Source organism: Zingiber officinale, chromosome 10B, assembly GCF_018446385.1.
Source record: "Zingiber officinale cultivar Zhangliang chromosome 10B, Zo_v1.1, whole genome shotgun sequence".
Classification (NCBI taxonomy): domain Eukaryota; kingdom Viridiplantae; phylum Streptophyta; class Magnoliopsida; order Zingiberales; family Zingiberaceae; genus Zingiber; species Zingiber officinale.
This window is the reverse complement of record NC_056005.1, coordinates 10951534-10972020: the sequence shown is the minus strand read 5'-3', so window position 1 is coordinate 10972020 and position 20487 is coordinate 10951534. Positions and strand designations below refer to the sequence as shown.

Below are 20487 nucleotides of genomic sequence, written 5' to 3'. Positions count from 1 at the left end.
AGATATCTTGTCCTTCAAATCAAATTGAGGGTCGAAAAGGGACATAGGCGAGTGGCGGGCCCAGACTGCAGAAATCTAAATCCCACAGCCAACATTGGCCCGCCCACTGAACCAACCCTATCCAGAATGAGTGGACAGGTGTCTGCATCAGACCCCCTACACAAATCTACCATCTCCAATTGACCCAGTTTCGTATCTTATCCCTGTTTCAGGACAAAGAAAAGGATGCTCGCTCGCATATACAATCCAGCTCCCAGTAAGGTTTGATTAAGATAGCGAAGAAAGAGGATCACTTCAGGTCTATCTCATTTTATTTACATAACGAGTTGTTGTCCTTGACAAAAAGGAAAATATCTTTTATTTATTCAAGCAACTACTAAATCTGAGCCCATGTGCAGGCACTTCTTGATAATTAAATGCATAAGTTAGAATAAGCACCTCTGGATCTGATAACCAGGGGGCTCTGATTAGATTGGACTCTTTTATCACTCTCTTTAGACTTAGAGGCCGTGCTGGAGATCTTATCCTTGCAAGCCATTCAAAAGAACCACTTGCCTGACCAGTAGCAATATTCCCTTATCCAAAATGCTGACAGTTCCTGCAAGCTCGGTGCATTTAATATGTTCCCGTACCATCTAGCAGAAGAATCTATATAAAGACTCAGCTATATGCTGACTCATGGATTGAATTGTTTAGAGGCTGTTTTTTAGCCTCCATAATCTCCGTGAAGAAGATTGATCTGGGGAAACAAACACATATTGGAGTGACTTGTCAAACAATTCGAAGTAATACTGCCAACTCTAGTCAGGTTTGGCCAATCATAAGAGCTTGCTTTACCAAGCCGTAAGCTTAAGATAACTAGGCTATCAAACTATATTATTCAAAGAAATATATCCACCAACCAACAATAAGATAAATAAATGGCTCATGAATCTATTGAATTCTGGGACATATTCGATGGTGCTAGACAGGAACAATAACAGTGAAGACATTTATCAGAGATCAGTGTGCTGTTCCCTCAATTCGTGGTCAATAAATCAAAGCCAATATTCATAATGTCAAAGAACAAGTTTACCTAAATTGAACAATGAAATAAAAATTGCTGTATCACACTGTCCATTGAAACAAAGGCCACTGTAAAAGAGGGGAAGAAGAGATGGAGGAGTGGAGACTAGGAAGATGAAACCAATCCTACTGAGAGAAAAAGATTATTAGCAACAGCTAAAGTTCACCGGTCCCCTCACCTTTATCGAACTTGATGTGCTCATAAAAGCCCCACAATGATATAAGATTTCTTTGCCGTTATATGATTCTTTCATTCTCACTCGTTAACTTTCTGTTATTTTCTGCAAATAGTTCGCATCAATTCTATCACAGTTCAAGGATTTGTATTTAGCAACCATTATCAGTCTACAAAATAGTAGGTTTGGGCCAAAAAATTGGCAGGCATCTCAAAATTCTACAGCAAAAACTGAAATGCAATGATAAAAAAAGTATTCAACTTGGTTTCCAGTGAGTTTCACACCTGAACACTCTTACAAACCCTCATTTCCCATCCCTTCTGACCAAAAAATTCACTTCTAGATGCTTGAATCAGAAAGCAAGGAAGTTTAACTTTTTTATTTGGTTCCAAAAACACATATCCTAGTTGGATTAGATTGAATCAGCACATTTCATTAGTAACAAAGGATTCGACCTCACGAGCTGTGATTTATAGTTCTACTAAATATATACATAAAACGAAACTGATTTAAGAAAATTGGAGAGGGCATAAACAGAAAAGAAAAGATTATTTAGCTTGAAGTACCTCATGGAGATTCTTTGGTTGAAAGCCTCTTCAAGAGCTCATAGGTGGTGATCATGGTGGTGGCGGACAATGACATCGAAACCCACCTCGGCCCCAGCCCTCGGTAGCATGCTCCCCAACCCCCTTCTCTCAGAAGGCTCCTCACTGTTCGCCCAATTGTCATCCTCTCACCCTCACCATCCAACACCTGCATCCTTGTCTTGATCGTGTCAAGCGGCATCGTCATGACTGCGGACGCTCCACCAGCCATCGCTGCGCTCACCCCCTGAACTGCCATCACAGCTCCGTAACTCGGCCTCAACTCGCCACCTCCTTCGGTCATGTGGTAGCCGATACCACTCCAGATGAGTCTCTGAGAAAGGTTGTAGGAGGCCCACCAAACGGCGTTTGATGGCGCATAGGTGAGGATCGACATTCCGAACCCTCTGTAGAGGCCGCGAAGGCCATCGGAGCAAAGGATCTTCTTGAAAGCGTCAACACCACCGCGGTACTTAGCAGCGGCAGCGGAGCCCTGCACCATGAGGCGTTGGCTGACCACATCGATCGGCGTCCAGACGAACTGGGCGGCGATGGCCGCGCTAAGGCCAGCGGCAGCGGAGGCGGCAGCCGAAGCTGCAGGCTCAGGGACGCCGAAGCGTAGGGTCGCTGTACCGACAGCGCTCTTTGTGGCCTCGAGTGCGCCCATGTAAAGCGCCCTCGCGGGGACGGTACCTGCGAGGGAGGTGGCGAATCCGCGGTAGAATCCACGGGGACCCTCATGGCGGAGGATGGATGCGACCGCACGGAGGAGGCACGGAGACGGCGGCTGCGCAACTTGAATCCGAGTCTTGAGGACGACAGCCGGGTAGAGAGCCGCAGATACGCCGGAGAAAAGGGCCGCGCCGAGAACGAAAAATCGCCACTTGTCGAGCATCTCCCAGTCCACCTCCGCCGGCAAGTGGATCTCCACTTCTGCCGTAGCCGCCACACTCTCCTCCTCCTCCTCCTCCTCCGCCCCTGTAGCGGCCATATAGCTCATCTCCCCTATTGGATCTCTCTATCAGACTCTCGACCTCTCTTCCATCTCCACAGAAAACCCCTATGAGAAGCCTAATCCTAATCAATCCACACTATATTAAGCAACAACTCAACGTATTCAGATGAAGAGGCGGTGTAAGAATCGAAGCTTCTCTGTCAACTCTCGAGAGGATATCCTCATCGGAGTAAGCTCTCCGTTCATCGACGACATGGGCTCCAGAGCCGGATCCAGAGTTGCGCAAGAAAAGGGACGACGACGACGAAGCCGGTGCCTTGGTAAGGTTAGGGTAGGGGTTAGTACTATTTATTAGATCTCAAAGGGGTTTAATTGCATATTTCTAGGCCCTTTCTACCGACGACCAAAGGGACACGTGTAATTTTACGGCTGATGATCCCGTTTTGGGGTCCTCAAAGCCAGGTTACCGAGACACCAGGATGACGTGTCAGGCTTTACCGCTTTCAACGACACAGCTCACTTACTTTTGGATCGTTACGTTTCCACTTTTCTACCCATCATCTGCTTCGGCCAAACACTGGGAACCACGACCATTATTAAAGCGAGATTATTGGGTATAAATACAATGGGAAGAGAATATATCAGAGTTTACTCCGCTGATTCCCGAATTCTGACCCAAACATACCCAGCACATTGCAACGCCTGTCTTCTTTCACTCGATGACACTGCGGGACTCTTTTGTTGAGGTTGTTGCTGAGAGTGAGTGTCGATTTTTTGAGTGTGAAAGACATTGATCCTTCGGCGGTTGATTCCTCGGCGGGGCGCCGGTTGAATATGGTGGTTGGCCGAGCCGGTCCGATGCGATTTAAACCGTCGGATGCGATGGTCCCGGATAAAAAGGAAGTCCATGTAATGAAGGGCACGTGCTTCTCCTATGATATGCTTAGTGGAGTGGTGCCAATAGTTAGGATTTGGAAAGTAATATATCCTACTTTTGCTGATGTAAGCCTAGGTCCGTGGACCTGATAGATTTAAATTTTAAAAAATATAAAAAATAATTTAAGAAAAAGGATAGAATATTAATATAGTAATTTTAATTAAAATTATTATATTTTTCTTAAATTTTAAATCATCTTTAATATGGTATGCTTCTTTAAAAAAAAAACTCCCAAAGATAAAATAATTTTTCGTATCCAAAATACTTTATCAAGAACCAGGTAGATTTACCCCCAAACAGTCACTAAGGGCAGCCACTTTTCACAGCTTCCAATGTCTTCAGCGATCGAAATACAACACGACATGATTACTATGCAATTAAGATGGAATAAGTATTCTTTCAGAGATGCTAAAATTCATAAACATGCATACAATTAGATAGTACTAAATGGCAGTCAGAATATATATATATATATATATATATATATATATATATATATATATATATATATATATATATATATATATATATATATATATATATATATTAGTAATATCTTAGGGATATATTAATTTTTGACACAAATCGACTAGTAAATAAAAAAATTTCAGCCTTGTGATCCCTCCCATTCTTTGAAATCATTTGATGCAATGCAAAATGACAAGACACAAATCGACTAGTAAATAAGAATTTTTCAGCCTTGGGATCCCTCCCATTCTTTGAAATGTTTGGTATTCATATAATTTTTAAAAAAAAAAAATTACACAAATATGAGACTATTATGTTCATCTTACCGCTGCAGCTTGTATCATCCCATTGTGCGAAATACAAACGACAGCAGGTTCATTCACAGTCACTCGTTGTGTTATAGGTGAAGGGCTCGGCTTATTACTACCTTATTCACACAAACAGCTCTCTGGCATCCATATCCCACAGAACCAACATGGACATAAAAAGTAAATATTTGGTTTTCCTCGATCATAAATGTTGTTTGAGCAGAGGCAATGACTTAAGGATTCCAGAAATGATATTTATGCAGGTTCACTCTGCTAACTCATCTCACTCAGTATTGTGCAGTATCGATCGTACTCGGAAGTGATATTAAAAGTCGGTGTGAAATCTGAGAAAAACCTCAAAATTGCAGCAAGATGTTGCGAGTTGTTAGCTGCAATTGCTGCTTCAAGAAATAATGATGGCTGCACTGTAATAACCTGCAACCAGATGAAATGTCAATAAAGCCATGCAAAGCAGATCACTTGTTTATTAAGAAACAGAAGTGTGAATGGAACATGCTGTTAAGGAGATGAAACGGCCTGGAACTTGGTTAGAGATTCTATCTGGACGGTGCAACAAAATTTTCAACTTTTTCAAATTATAAGCGCACTATCTAAGGGGGTGTTTGGTTGATGGATTTGGGAATGAGAGAATGAAATGATAGTAAAAGATAGTGTTTGGATTGTGGGTTTGGGAATGACAATTTGGGAATGATTTCTAGATTTATAGCAATCAACCAAACTCATATAACTAGGTGGATTTCATTTCCATTCCCATTCCATCTTATTATCAAACTCATACCTATAGTCATTCTCGTCATTTAACAAAACGTCACGTTAGTTATCATGATCAACCTTTGTAAACATCTAAAATCTATGTAAGCATTGTAAGCCAATATTCCCGCAAGGCGCATTTTACAGCTTAGGTCAGCATATGGTATATAGAAGTAATCAACAGGCGGCTTGGGCATATGTAGTATATAAAATTAATCAACAGGCGGAATGTCGTAAGCTGCATCACACATGCATATGCATGCAAAAATAACAAAATCTTAAGCTTTATGACCACCTCTTTTTCCTTGGTTGTCAATGATTAGAAAGTCAGAAGCATCAGCATAACTTTGATAACAGGTTTTTTTATGACATGCAATTTATCAAATTTTCTGTGAAGTTTCCGTGTTTCTCATTTATGGTATATAATCACATACATTATTCTTTTCCAGTTAATTAAAACATGACCAGTGTCAGTATAACTTTAATCTCATGTGGCCGCCACCAATAGGTCTAGGGATCAATTCCCAGTGGATGGCAAATACCTCATTGGGTGCTTGACCTCCCTCATATAAAAAACCGTTGTCTAGGGCAAAACTCAACCCCCCCCCCCCCCCCCCACACACACACACACACACACATTTGCCTGCCAGTATCTTGTCGTGAACCGGTGATACTGGCCGCTTGGGGTAAGCAATATCACATTTTTGCTCCAATAACTTTAATATCATGTTTGTGTGTTATGACATGCTATTTGTCAAATCTTCCATAAAGCTTTCAATGTTTCACATTTATCTTCTACATCCCTAAACAATAGACCCTTCCCTGGAATCCCGCATTGGCAGGAGCTTAGTGCACCGGACTTCCCTTTTATGCTTGTTCACAAAATCCCACACAGATTGTCGCTACACACTGATAGCAGTAGTGAAAGAAATGGACTAGGGATCTTTGTATCACCACACTACTTAAAATGTTTCAAGTACTAGGTTTAGTAAGAGGACAATAGTAAATGATAGCAGTAGTGAAAGAAATGGACTAGGGATCTTTGTATCACCACACTACTTAAAATGTTTCAAGTACTAGGTTTAGTAAGAGGACAATAGTAAATGAGAGTACCTTGTGTTTTCTGGCATACTGCAGAGCTTCAAGGTAGTATCCTTCTTGCAGAAGTATGGTGACATAATCATGATGGAAAGATAGCTGCCTAAGCATATCCATACCCAGCTTTCGAATTTGCAAGTTTTGACGACCTTGTTCCAAAAGTTGCAAGGCAACTTCTTTAGATGGCTCCAAGATCTGTAGCGGGGACATATTCATCAAGTATTAGTTGACCATAAAAATCTTCTACTATCTACACTTTTAAAGCTTAATAAGAACAGATTTCCAAATGTAGAGAATATTCCTCCTTGAAGTGAAATAGAAAGTGCATGTCAATTATTCAGGTAAAAGAATAATCTAGTCTGCAAGAAAGTATGATATAAGATAGTTTATATTTCCCCAATGCAATAAATTAATGACCAGCCTTGATGAGGTTTTATATTAAACAAGCAATTCAACAATGAGCCCAGAGGATTTTAATGTTTTAGGAACAACTATGGGCTACTCTTTTCTGGAAATGATATTGATTGGTTGATAAGACTACCAGTCAATCATGTTGATACACATTCCAATTTTTACAAGTGTTAATTTGCCAATGGTTCTGATATTCCAATCTAATAACCTATAAAGTTACCAAGATATATTGATCTTAATTATGAGTCTAAACGGGCAGTGGAATTTGAAGCATAAGATGTTTTAAGATGATTAAATCAGTTAACAAATTAAAATAGTGAAATTTATTACATTAGAATGTAAAAGAGAACTCAGTTCTGATCATAAGTGATATGTCTTCTTTAACTGTCCTATCAACTATTGGCAACTAGGATATTGGAATCTAGAGGCTAAGAGCAATTCAAGCAGAACATGCCCTTTGATTACAATATGCCATAAATTTGATCACATGCCCGAGAGTGTGAAATGTTTATAAATACCATCTTGAAATCACCTCACTCGATGTGGTCAAATTGCCTTTATAAAATTGTTATTTATATTTGCTAAAAGAATATATAAAACCAACATGAAGCTCCTTATCCATTTTATGTGTTCAACTAAGTGTTCAGATCAATTAGTTTGCAAATAAAACATAAATACAAGTCGATGCATATCAACTCTTCCACGGCAATATAATATGGTTTAGAACCCTCATTCTTGCTCCACAACCTATGATTCGTTAGTGAGTCACTCCTAAAAGCCTAGTATGTTTCTCTTTCTCGGATCTCTTATAGAGGTGGAGAAACCTTATACAATGTCTATCTTCTTACAATATCAAGTAAAAGCTAAGAAGATTAACACTATGAGCACTAGAGAAAGACTAAAGAGATTATTTATAGCCTCCTTATCACTATAATCTTCACTCTGCAAACAGTTACCTCAGTCAGTTGGCTTCCACCATCAGTCAAGTGTTCTCTTGTAAACCCTAGGTCATCCAACCATATCTACTTAAATTTGTTAAGGGAGTTCTCCTTATTCTTATTTCATTGTCCTTTTAACCTAATCATACACCTCCCCAGCCATCTATTACTATTGACCCAGCACTTGGGCGCCTCCGGTGTACAGTTGACGACCAAGATGTGGAGACACTCTAGCACCTCCCTAAGACTCCTATTTTCCAATCGTTATTTGTTACTCTCACTCTCTAGTCGCCAATCATCATCCCAGATCCCCATATAATTTGGACAATCCTATTCCTTTTTGCAAAGGTACAAATAAATATTTCACTTCTCAACCAATTTATTGTTTTTTGTCCTATGTATCTCTATCACTCAAATAGTTTGGTTTTGTGTCTTCTTTATCCTTAGATTATTAGAAATGTCTATATATCAGGGTGCTTAGGAGCTCATTTCTCTTCCTTCAGAGGTGTCCACCATGGCTTGTAGATGTGTCTTTTCAGTTAAGCATTCACTACATGTACTTTTAATTTTGGTGGCCAAGGGTTATACTCAGATCTATAAATTCATACATTCTCTTTCTAGTAGCCTTCCACTCCCTAACTACTAGCTTTCACTGGCCCCTTTATTAATTTGATATAAAAAATGCATTCCCTCATGGTGATCTTTTGAAGAAAGTTTATATAGAGTACTCTTTGGGGTTTGTTGCTTATGGAAAACTAGTGTGGTGTGTAAGCTTAAGAAATCTCTATGCAAACTGAAACAATCTCTAGGAGCTTGATTTTGAGAAATTTAAATCCGCTCTTCTGCAATTGGCATGATAAGTGTTTTATCTAAAGGTGACTTTTTATTACCTATATGGATGATATTAGCATCACTAGCAATAGCACCATAGAAAAGCAAATTTGAAAATTCCCTTCATCAGCACTTGTAAACTAAACGAATTGGTAACCTAAAGTATTCCTTGGTTCATAAGTTGCTCGCTTAGAAGCCAAGAAGGTATATAATGGTTATACTCAAGGAGGCTCACATGCTAAGGACTAAATCTATACATATTCCTACAGATTTCGGTGTTTGGTTAGTACCAAGGGGAGCCACTAACTATTCGTGCAATTCAAAAACTAGTAGAAAATTGAGCTATCTTGAAATCATTATATGACATCTCAAATATTGTTAGTGTGATCAGCTTGTTTCTAGAAAAATTTTATCATGATTATGGACAACAACTACTACAATGGATTCTATATTACCCAAGAGATGCTCTAAGGACTAGGTTTTATATTTTGTAATCAAAATCATCTACAGATTATGAAATAGTTTGATACAATTGGGCAGACTGCCCTACAGATAGAAAATGTACATCTATCTATTGTATTCTCTTAGGAGGTATCCAAAAACAAAGAATGGTTGCAAGGTGCAAAGGCAGAATATAACATGCAGACTCATTTGAGTAGTCAGTATATGATGACTAAGCTAAGGCACGCCCATGCAGAGTCAATGAAGTTTTATTATGCCAATCAAACTGCAATCTTTATAGCTTCACATGTTATATTTTAAAAGAGAAGTATATAGAAATTGATTGTCACTTCATTAGAAAGAAAGTCCAAATCTAATGAAATAATTACCTTTTTTTGTTAAATCTAATTGATCTCTCTATAACATATTAGAACTATCTGGAAGGGAAGTGTTATGGGCTATGTAGGTTCATTTGTATATGTAGAGTTTAACTTATAACTTTTCATATCCTTAATAATATCATGTATAGGTAGAGAACTACATAGTGATTCCATGAGGAATAATTTCCCCAAATTATAACAATATTAAATAAATAAAGGAACCTCAAATTAGAAGATTACCTTGTTTGTAACAAAAAATGCAAGTTCACCATAGCGATTGCTGCGGACTAGCATTTGGATCACCATTGCATACATGTCAGGATGAACCCTGAACTTTTCCTTCATAGAACTGCAGCCCATATAAGTTTTTCACTAAAACGATTCAGTACTAGGGAAAATAAAATAACCAATAATAAAAGCACAATAAGAAGGTCTATGGTCCAAAAAAATAAAGCATGGGTCATATTTTCTACTCTTTGGTTTCCCACATTGTACAGGTTTTCATTAGGACTATTACTGAAACTTAAATTCTAATATTTCTCTTTGAACACAAACTGCAACCTTGTTTGATAATTAGGTATCAGAATACTGGAATGGGAAAGGAAGAAGCATCCTAGGATTTAGTACTCTTGGAATCATAAATAGGTAGCAAATCATAAAAAAGTAAACAGAAAGTGATCTTATTTTTTAAACCCCTTAGGGATAGTATGATTTGTAATAAATGGGATGGAATAGAATAGCCTTATTAGTTTAGGGTGCATTCCAAATCAATTAAGTGATTAACATTTTAATAATTAAAGAAAATTATTCTTGTTCCATACAAATGACTAGAATATATAATGAAACACTTGTCTTCCCGCATTATCAGTTTAATATCCTCACTATATCCTTTTTGATTCTATATCACAAAGAGGTCCTGAATATCATACCAGCGTAAAAACTCCACAATAATCGCAATCAAGTATGAAGGATCAGCCCCCAATTCTTCTTCTACTGGTGCAAATATAAACTCAAACATTTCATACGGTGAAATTGCCACACTAGTTGGTTGAGTTTCCAGCTGGTTAGAAACACCAGAATCAATTCTGCTGCTTCCACATTGAAGTCCTTCAGATTGTAAGGAAGGTTATTTCAAGTAAGACTGAGTTCCAGATGCATAGTTTCTTAATAAACTATGTCGAATTTGACAAAAGAAACAGTTGATAAGGAATTATCAAGAGACTCACCCAAGTGGATTTTCATGGCATCAAGATTTGGATTGTCATCCCCATCAGAAAGTGAATTAAATGATCCTTTACCATCAGAATTTCCAGCTTGATTAACATGCTCATCATCAGAACCTCGAGTCATTGATTGTTTTGATTTATTCTCTGCTACTTCAATGATAGATTTGCTCCTATTAATTGTTTCTCCAGAAGATTCTGCAGACACAAAGTTAGAGGAAGTTGCAATTTGGCCACTTGAATTTTCGGTTCTCTTTGAACTTCTGTTTCCTCCCTGAAAAGCATTTTCAACTCTAATGCAGTATGAATAAGATGTGACAAGTACATCTATCGCCCTTGTGATGATTGATATTGGCCTTCTTTCGAGAATAATAGCGCACATCATTCTAAGGCATAATGTCTTAATCTGGAAGCCAGTCAAATAATTTGTATTATCCACCAAATCTAAAGCCATTGCCATTAATACAGCTGCAAAGTTGTAGTTAGAATCATCAGTATGATAACAATTATTTTACCTTACTTGGATCAGATCTGCGACGTTGTAAAAACTCCAGAATGGATGGAACATCAGAGCTACTAGCAGCAATAGACTGCAGGACATTATAGCTTTTAACATGATTCAAGCCCATCTTTAGGATACAAGGAAGGCACAAATACTAAAACTCACCTCTAGATCCAAGGAAATCCTCCACAAAAGACTATTATCAATATCACAGATAAGGTCAGGAACCAGGAAAATCCAATTGTCTCCATATATCATTGCACTATATGCACTAGTGAGACTATCCTCAACTTGCACTCCTTGTCTACTAGAAACTAAATGGCGTCTCAACAGAAGTGGAAGTGGAGCAGATATTGGTGATAGAGAATCAAGAAATATATCATACATTATGACAACTTTTGCATCAACTTGATGAATCAAAAGTACATTGTCAATCACACTAACTGCAACTTTGCTTGAGTAAATAGGTAAAGCCCCCTGAAAAAAATATATAACGTATGTCCTTAAAGACGTTTAAAGCTAAACATAATCTCAATGAGTGTTCTTGTGTTGCAAAGTATGTGGTCCTTAGACCAAGTTAACATATATATTAACATATTAGTAAAATTGTAAATTAGCTAGTTATAAAAGCATCCATGCTATTCAAGGGTAAAGACTAATTAGATGTCCGTACTGTAGATGATCCTGCATCATGAATTGTTATTAAATTGTAATAGCCAAATTTAATACCAGAAAGAATTTGCATTATCCTATGATGAACAAAATATAAAGATGAACTGATCTGATGATGAACAAAATGCAAACACTTAAGTTGCAAAAAATACTGATCTTTCTGAGGAAGAGACTATGCAACAGCACAAGTAGTCAATTGCATGTACCATGCAATATGGACTAAGACTGTATAAGCATATGCACCAAAGAAGAGCATTTCTTTAATACACTGCCTAGAATAGGCATCTACCTCTGAATCATATGACAGACAAGTAGGTAGAATGTTGTAGCAAGAGACAATACAAGTTAATCAGCATGGAGAGTAAAAGCTTAGGATCTGTTATAGAGACATGAAATTTCTTAAATCTAAGCTTAATTAAGTGGCCATCAATACCGAAAGCTAAATCTGTTAGGAATTGGACCATAGGAATTCCCTATGAATTCTGTAAATTTGGATTATCAATTCATATTCATAAAAAATAGTTAGTCTATTCCAAGAATTGTTATTCCTTTTGTATTCTATTTTTTAATAAAATAGATATTCATCCTCTATTCAACCCTTTAAAAGACTATTGAACGAAGACTATATTATGAATGAGCAAAGTGGGTTGGACCAATCCAAATCAGTCACTCGATTGGATGATTAGAGTGGGTAGAATCCTCCAAAAATATATAATATGAAGAGCGAAACAGGACGGTTTATTTGGATGATCTCATTGAGCCAAATGGTTCGAGCAAGCTAGCCAGGACAAATGGTACAAATGGGTTGGTCGGTTTGAAAGGTTAGTACATGTCAATCAAGTAGGATAGTCTAGATGTGGAAAATAATAGTGGGGAAAGAAAACAAAATTCGAGGGAATACCATAGGATTTGTGGAGAGAAGAGAAATGAGTGATGTAGTCTTCCTTCTTTTGGAAAGATTTAATTGAGGAATCTTATAGATCTTTTGAATGGGAAGTTAATCCAACACCCAATGGTGCTAAAACCTCTTTCAAATTTTGAATTCAAATTAATTAAAAATTTGAATTCAAATTTCAAATGGGCTTGAATTATTTTGGGTCTAATTATAATTTAATCCTAATCCGGGTGTCAAAAATGAACCCAACCCGACGACCCAACCCGAGTCGACTCGAAAACAATCAGGTTTGGTTTGGGCATTTTCGGATTCGAGTTGAGTTCGGGTTGGAGCATTTTTGGATTGAAAATTTTCGGGTTGAGTCAGGTTAGGTTCGGGTTGGGCATTTTTAGATTCAGGTTGGAGCATTTTCAGATTGAAAATTTTGGGGTGGGGTCGGGTTAGGTTCGAGTTGACCCGGTAGACCTAAATATAGGATTTAGTGGATTTATTGGGGTTAAATCGAATTTTATTTTGAAAATTAAGATGTTTTTATATATATTAATATCAATGTTAGTATGATAATGATGGAGTATTGAGATAAAAGTGAAAAATTATAGGGAAAATAGTAAAAAAAAAAACAAAAGTCGTTTTGAATCGGGTTTTTGGGTTGGTCGGGTTCGGGTTTAGGGATTTAGGGTTGAATTTAGGTTCGGGTCGGGTTTGGGTTAAGTTTAAAAAAAAAATCAACCTGATCCGACCCACCCGAATTGACACCCTTAAATCCTAACCCATATAATTTATATAAATTAGATTGAATTAATTTATGTTAAAGTTAAGATTGACTCATGTGGGTCTTAGACCTTTTTACACTGTCTTCTCATTGCAACTCACTTATAAGTCAAGTCAAGATGAAAATTATATTTGATATGAGCAGTCATAAGATTATTAAGATAATATGATTATATCTCATTTGTGTGTATAGATAAATTTTCACATCTGAAAGTGAGAAAATTGTAATGTTAACAAAGGGGGAGACAGTCAGATTTACAACGGAGGTGAAAACTCTAAAGGTACACTTTCTTGGAATAAATTAAGTCACAATTTTTCTCCTAGTTATTTTTCCGATTATACATTGTTCTATCTTGTCAATGGTAGAAAGATAACAAATCATATTTAAAATTTATGAATAACCTGTACAATCAAATTCACATACCAACTGAAAAGGAAAAAAATCATCACAAACCGTATCTCCTTGGATCCAATTTATAACAAAGATGCATACAGATCACACAGTGGATTTATTTTGGATCTAATTTAGCAAGTGATGAATTGCTTGTTACATGATAAGTAGCTCTTATGCACTCTATTTCTGTAGTACAGGAACAAGAAGAAAGGATTACGCCATTCTATAATTTAATAGTCATAGTATGCTAGGTCCAAGAATGGTAATTGAAATTGTAATTTCTGGAACCTTTGAGTAGTGTCATCCTTAGGATCGAAGAAAAAAAATTAAACACAGATAATTGTATGAGAAAAATAAAAATGAAATGTGATAATATGAACATGTGCAATGGAAGCCATACGCAGCAGACTTACAAATACACACACACATATAGGAACGGGCCAGTTGCGCTGAATTGTCACTTCTATGGTTAGATGAGTTAAATCAATTAGAATAGACAATGTAAGGAGTAGAGGTAGAGAAGAACTAGCTAATACAATAAAAAGTAATTTAATAGATCTAGATGTTCCTAGTTTATAATCCTGGATCAAGCCCAAATAAAATCTCTAAAAATCTGAAGTGACCTTCCTGATGTCTTTCTGAACCTCCGCACAGGAACAAAATAGTTCTATCATTAAATCAATTAGAAAAAGAAGAAATATAGCATGCACACACAAAAAACCTTTGGAGATTTTTTTTTAAAAAAAAAATCAAAACAACAAGAATAATTACATTGGAACTTTTCATCCATACCTGTTGCACAACAGCATCACGATAAAATCGATATAAGTTGAGCCGCATAGCCACCCTATCACATTGCAGGCAGTATATTCTACCATAGCTGTCATATAAACCATGCTTAACAACACAAAATGCTGGATTTAAGTAACAAACTTGTAGCTATGACAGACAAAAGAATTGGACAAAGCTTACATAGTAACTATATGAACATCTTCTGATGCTAGAACAGGTTTGTGGTTTGCCTCAGATTTGGCCATTGTCATCTCAAATTTAGGCAAGCGAACAATTCCTCCTGATGAGAACTGAACACAACAACAAATTAATACAATTTATTAAAATGCAATATTTGTTATATAACTTATACAGAATTAATTAATCAATATATAGTATTGAAGATATATTACATAATTTTTATAAAGAATTAAATAATTAAGATAAAAGGCAGCTCGGTGCATGAAGCTCCCGCCAATGCAGGGTCCTAGGAAAGAGTCTATTGTACACAGTCTTATCCTGCTTTACAAGAAGTTGTTTCCGAGATTCGAACCCGTGACCTCTAAGTCACACGCAACAACTTTACCGTTACACCAAGACTGCCCATCAATTAATTAATTAAGATATATTATTTAAAAAAGGATAGTCCGTTGCATGAAACTCCTGCCAATGAGAAGTCTCAAGAAAAAGTCGGACCATATTATTTAAGAAGTACTATATAATTTATACAGAATTAATTAATTAAAATACAGTATTGGTTAAAATAAAAAATTAATTAATACAGTTATTATTCAATAAAAAATGATTAAACAGTATACAACTTATATTACATAATTTAAGGTGTATATAATTAACAAAGATATATATCTAGACAGTAAATAAATTATAATTATATATATGTATATTATATGACTTAAGATTAATTAACCCACTCATGTCATGTTCCTCCCCATCCTAACACAACGCAAACTCCTCACACTTGTGACGGTGATGCCAACAACAGAGATGCCCCGTAAGGAATCAACTATTTTCTATCAAGTTCCTAGCTTGATTTGTCCATTGAGATCACCTAATTCCTTCAATGACCCAATTCCTTCATCTCATTATTCACCCAATTTACAGAGTTGTGTCACTCCCTCTTCTCCTCCTTGTGCAGTTGAGTATCGTGTGCTGATGAATTGTTAAAACAAAAATTCGGGACATGCCACCAGATCAACTCAAAACTTTAAACCTTACTTTAAGGTGAATATTAAAAATGTACAGTTGTGACAAGATTAAAGACCATTAAGATTTCCTAATACAAAGAAAAGGCAATAAAAATGGACAACGACACTCACACTAGAATAAAGCACTGAGATTCCCTGCTACAAAAAGGGCAATAAAATAGACAATAGCAGCACTTCACAAACAGCAGAATTTAAAGTTTGACCAAAGTGTATAATATATCAAGTTAGATGTTACCTGAAACCCATAGAACATAGTGCACTGCATTCCAAAAGCAAGAAAAACCATCCGGCTTTCATGAGTATAGACATACCAACTGACACTAAATCGTTTAGCCTCCACCAACCGAAGAGAATTCATGTCAGGTTCATATGAGAGCAAGTCTATGCCACTGCATTAATATTTCAAGTAAACCATAATCAAACATATGTTTGCCCCTGAACATGCATAAACACTGTTTTATACAGAACTAAATGTTAAAAGGCTATAAAGGGCCTTCTTTGTATAAAATATATTTGCAAACTCCTATTACAACTTTCATCATTCTGAAGACATGTAGGCCCCAACTATTTGGAGTTGGCTACATAGATGATCTGACATAAAACTTTGTGCCAGGCTACAGGAATACTAATATTCAAATCAATAATCAATTTTTAATACATTAACTTAAATTTTCATTGGTTTCCCTCTACCTTTTACTCTTTCAACTCTAATTAATTCAACTTGTTTAATTATAGAATTCATTAGCCACCTTTTATCATACTGATACCATCTCAATATATTTTTCTCATTCTATCAACAACTGGAGTTGCACCTAATTACTTCAATAGTAGTTTTTTTTTAATGTTTCCCTAATAACCTAACACATTCAACTTAGCATTTGCATCTTTGTTATATTATTTTTTAACATATTATTTCCTAATATTCCAAAACTCTAATTTATAATGTATGAAAGGTTGTACCACAATCTTACTGAATAATAGGTATCTGATATCTAAAAGGACTTCACATTCTTCCATCTTAATTATTCTCTTTATTATTTTCTTATTAATTATTTCTAAAACTATATATTCAGTGGTAATCCTATTCAGTTTCTAAGCAACAAAGTCCAACAACAATGACAAGATCAACAGAATTGAGTGGAGGTAGTAGGTCAGACAATGTTGATAATTTCCTATCTCAAGACATCAAGCAATGGAGGTGCAAGAAAAAGTGTGGCAGCGACTACTGTGGAGGTTCTGTCACCACAAGAATCAAACACATAGATTCTCCAGCAACATCTAAAAAAGGATAAGGTGAAAGAGGAGACGATCTGAACCCATAGGAGTTAGCATTGCAACATGAGAGAAACTATTGAGGTGGGATCTATACCATGTAGAAATATATAAAAAATTAACACTGATAATCCTCTCTTTTATATATTATATCCAATGATATATTTACAAATAAGCACATGTACATGGAATATTTATCAGTAAGCCTCAACAATAAACCACTAAGAAATGTTAAGTTAGCTGAACAAAGAAGTATTTTCAGCAACAACAGAATGTGAACAAGCACCATATAAAATTTTTATAAAAGGATAATATCTTATGCAAGAAGGTATCTTTAGTATGGCAGTTAAACAGTTAAACTAAGTTGGTCAATTTAGTTACAGCAAGAAACCAACAAATAATAATAACCCTACATGAATTTATAGATCTATAATGATTGTCAGTAATATAAATGCCACATGGCCACATAAAACTATGACGCGTGACCTTGTTAAATATTGTATTATCATTACTCACTGATAAAATATCTTGATGAGATATTTCAAAAAAAAAAAACATTATAGATTAAAATGTATAAATCAGCATTAATAGCTGCTCAGTGAGCAACATTTTAGCAAAACAACCTTGTCTTAATCAATATAATATCACAGGACGGGCAGTCTGTCCAAAAGAATCCAAGTATTCTCTCAGAGTCAGTTTTGCATCTGTAACTAAATGTCTGCCCGGTTTCTCTATTCTTGAATTGTATCTCATGATGAGACCTTTGAATTCCTATTAACTTTGCATCAAGAGAATATCTGATGAATAAAACAGGTCCATCGCCAACAAAATCGGAACTAGGTGGATCCAACTCAGAAGATGTACCAACTTTCCAGGACAAAACCTGTAATGTAAAACTTCAGAAAAAAAAACAGCATTCTCACAAATATCCCAGAAGAGATGATCAAAAACTTAAGGTAATTGTATTACATGGTCAGATGATGGAGCCAAAATCAACTTATTCCCATCATCATAATACAATCCTTGTACTCCAGGAACATTGCATCGCAGAGGTGGATGTTGAATATAAACATGAGAGAGTGCACCAGAACCATTAATTCCTCCCTGAGATTGTTCACCAGAAGCTTTATCCGACATAGTGTACTTGGAGCTTAGAAACTAGCAAGGTAACCTGCCACTGTATATACTCATTTACAGATAAATGACAAACAATATTAGGAGAAAAATAAGTTTTGTAACAAAACCTGCTTAATACACTTGAGTTTCAAACCAGTAATCAACTTAGTCTTCCTGCTTCTAAGATATCCAATAGTTTAAAAGGGACTCCAAATAGCTTATCTTTTGCCTGAGTCAAATTTACACCTTGTTTCTGATCTTCAAGATCAATAAAAAAAATTTCATATCGGTAAAGGAATGTTTAGGAGGGAAAAGATAGAAATTCATGGTGCAGTAATTATTCTGCAAACTAAAAGATGATTGACAGTAATGAAAATGTTCTTTTGAAAGAAAAATTGTTCAGGTACCGTGCTCTGCATGCATGCTTTTAGTGCAAGGAATTCTTTCAAACACATATCACGTTCTATCTCCGGAACTTTTTTTGCGATGCACAACCCGTATTCTTTTGACTGAAGAGACGTTTAAAAACATAGTAACAAAAGAACATATATTCTAACTGGTTAAGTTCGGATGGCTAATTTTTACCGACCTGAGAAGCACAATTAAGAAATACACGCTTCAACGTAGAAACAGTCTTTCTCTCCTTCATTTAGATCCTTGATAAAGCAAGCAAATACATGAAAGGATCTACAAACAACCAGCAAGCGCACCACAGGTCGACAAAATCCGAATGACAAATGCAACTAGGGTTCCGCCCGAGTGAAACCCAATGCGAATTCTAGAAAACGAAATCGAAGTAAATCACTGTAACTGCAAACGACAGAAAAACTTGAAATCGAGATCTCACCGTAGGGATCAGGAAAAAGCGATCAAAAAGTTAGATGCTCAGAGTTATGCCACTTCAAGAAAGAGCCAAACACTAGTTAGGACGTGATAGAACTACCGGTCAAGGACGAATGGGAATTGGGAAACGAAGGACTTATATTCATGTGCCCGGTTATGAAGCCGATGTCGTTCCTGGCCTTGCTTCAGTTTCGGCCCATCATTAAAGGCCTTATACAACTAAAAAAAAAATAATATATATATATAATCAACTGCACGAATTAATAGAAAAAGTTTTCTTAACCATTGACTTAAGACTTGAACCAATTACTTTTCGATTTATCTGATGTGTAATAGAAAATTTTTATATAGTCAGACGGATTAATTCAAGATTAATCAATATAAATGGAATATGTGATGTTAATTAAAAAAATAAATATAAATTTTATAATACATAATCTCAAGCAAAATTCGTTGCGCCACATGAACTTTTTCATATATTGACTTTGAACTAAGTTGAACTAAAATGATTATAAACCTAGATTGGTTAGCAAAATGCACGAACAAGGGGTGGCTCAACCCTCAAGATAAACTAAAAGTATCCATATTATAAGAATATTTCTCTTAAATATTTATAATCTCTATTTCCATATCACTTTTTAAATATTTTACTATTTAAATATCATAATAAAATATCTCATCAATAAAATATTTATAAGTTCGCACGTTTCAAATATCATATTTTCACATTCATAGTGATTTTCCAACGTTCAGTTTTATTTTCTTTTTATCTTTTTTCTAAAAGGTCCAAAAAATTAATTAAATTTCAAAAAATAAAAATGGTAGCCCAACTTTTGGTGGGCCCTACAAAAGAAAAATCACCAAGTAGAAACTTATGTCCGATAATTTTTAATCATCCTAGAAATATCTCCTCCGATGAAAGATATTTGAGAAGGATAATATTTAGAGAAATATTCTAAAAATTCGATGCTCTAAGACATTTTAGCCTCATTACATGTCAAACCAATCACAATCTTCCCAAATCTTTAAAAAAAAACACTTAGAAATTATATTACATAATTTAAAACTATAATATTTTACTATTTAATTAACAATTCAGACTCTTTACTAATCAACTGTCAATTGATTTGGTAAAGTTTAAAATTAAGTTACGTTAACATTTTTTCCTTTTCATATCAAAAATAATTTCAAGGCTTATTAGTAATTTTAATTTCTTAATTATCTTTTTCAAATCACAGGCACATAACCTAATTTCTACTATCTGCATCGCTTTTTCTCGTTGTTTCCATCCTAATCGATTCTTCATCATTCTCTCCTCCCCTCTCTCTCGCCAATTTTTGTTACAACTTTCTCCATATTTTTCTTTTTATATCACAATACATCAATCTATCTATTTTTGGCTCTTCTACAGATCGATACAGCCACATCAATTTATCTAT

At 35.8% G+C, this 20487-nt stretch overlaps 2 protein-coding genes across 9 annotated transcripts; both read right to left on the bottom strand.

Annotated features, from left to right (window-relative positions):
* Window positions 1-326: 326 nt before the first annotated feature.
* LOC122029505 (solute carrier family 25 member 44-like) lies at window positions 327-3122 on the bottom strand. 2 transcript variants are annotated; one of them, XM_042588513.1, is made up of 2 exons: window positions 1808-3122; window positions 327-598 (listed from the first exon to the last, which is right to left on the bottom strand). In XM_042588513.1, exon 1 carries the CDS (start codon window positions 2823-2825, stop codon window positions 1809-1811), a length of 1017 nt encoding a protein of 338 aa, XP_042444447.1. In that variant the 5' UTR covers window positions 2826-3122; the 3' UTR covers window positions 327-598; window position 1808. The 2 variants fall into 2 exon arrangements, with proteins under 2 accessions (XP_042444447.1, XP_042444446.1); XM_042588512.1 differs by lacking the exon at window positions 327-598 and adding an exon at window positions 605-739.
* A 1272-nt stretch (window positions 3123-4394) lies between these two features.
* Window positions 4395-19199, bottom strand: LOC122028847 (regulator of MON1-CCZ1 complex-like). Of its 7 annotated transcripts, none has more exons than XM_042587775.1 (16): window positions 19053-19199; window positions 18795-18983; window positions 18613-18714; window positions 18334-18463; window positions 18059-18266; window positions 17713-17972; window positions 16053-16206; window positions 14793-14902; window positions 14613-14700; window positions 11254-11565; window positions 11102-11176; window positions 10590-10992; window positions 10293-10470; window positions 9604-9712; window positions 6378-6557; window positions 4395-4928 (listed from the first exon to the last, which is right to left on the bottom strand). In XM_042587775.1, the coding sequence occupies exons 5-16, from the start codon at window positions 18224-18226 to the stop codon at window positions 4767-4769; spliced, it is 2199 nt and encodes a 732-aa protein (XP_042443709.1). In that variant the 5' UTR covers window positions 18227-18266; window positions 18334-18463; window positions 18613-18714; window positions 18795-18983; window positions 19053-19199; the 3' UTR covers window positions 4395-4766. The 7 variants fall into 7 exon arrangements, with proteins under 7 accessions (XP_042443709.1, XP_042443706.1, XP_042443707.1 ...); XM_042587772.1 differs by having other exon boundaries at window positions 18059-18260; XM_042587773.1 differs by having other exon boundaries at window positions 18059-18247.
* Window positions 19200-20487: the final 1288 nt, after the last annotated feature.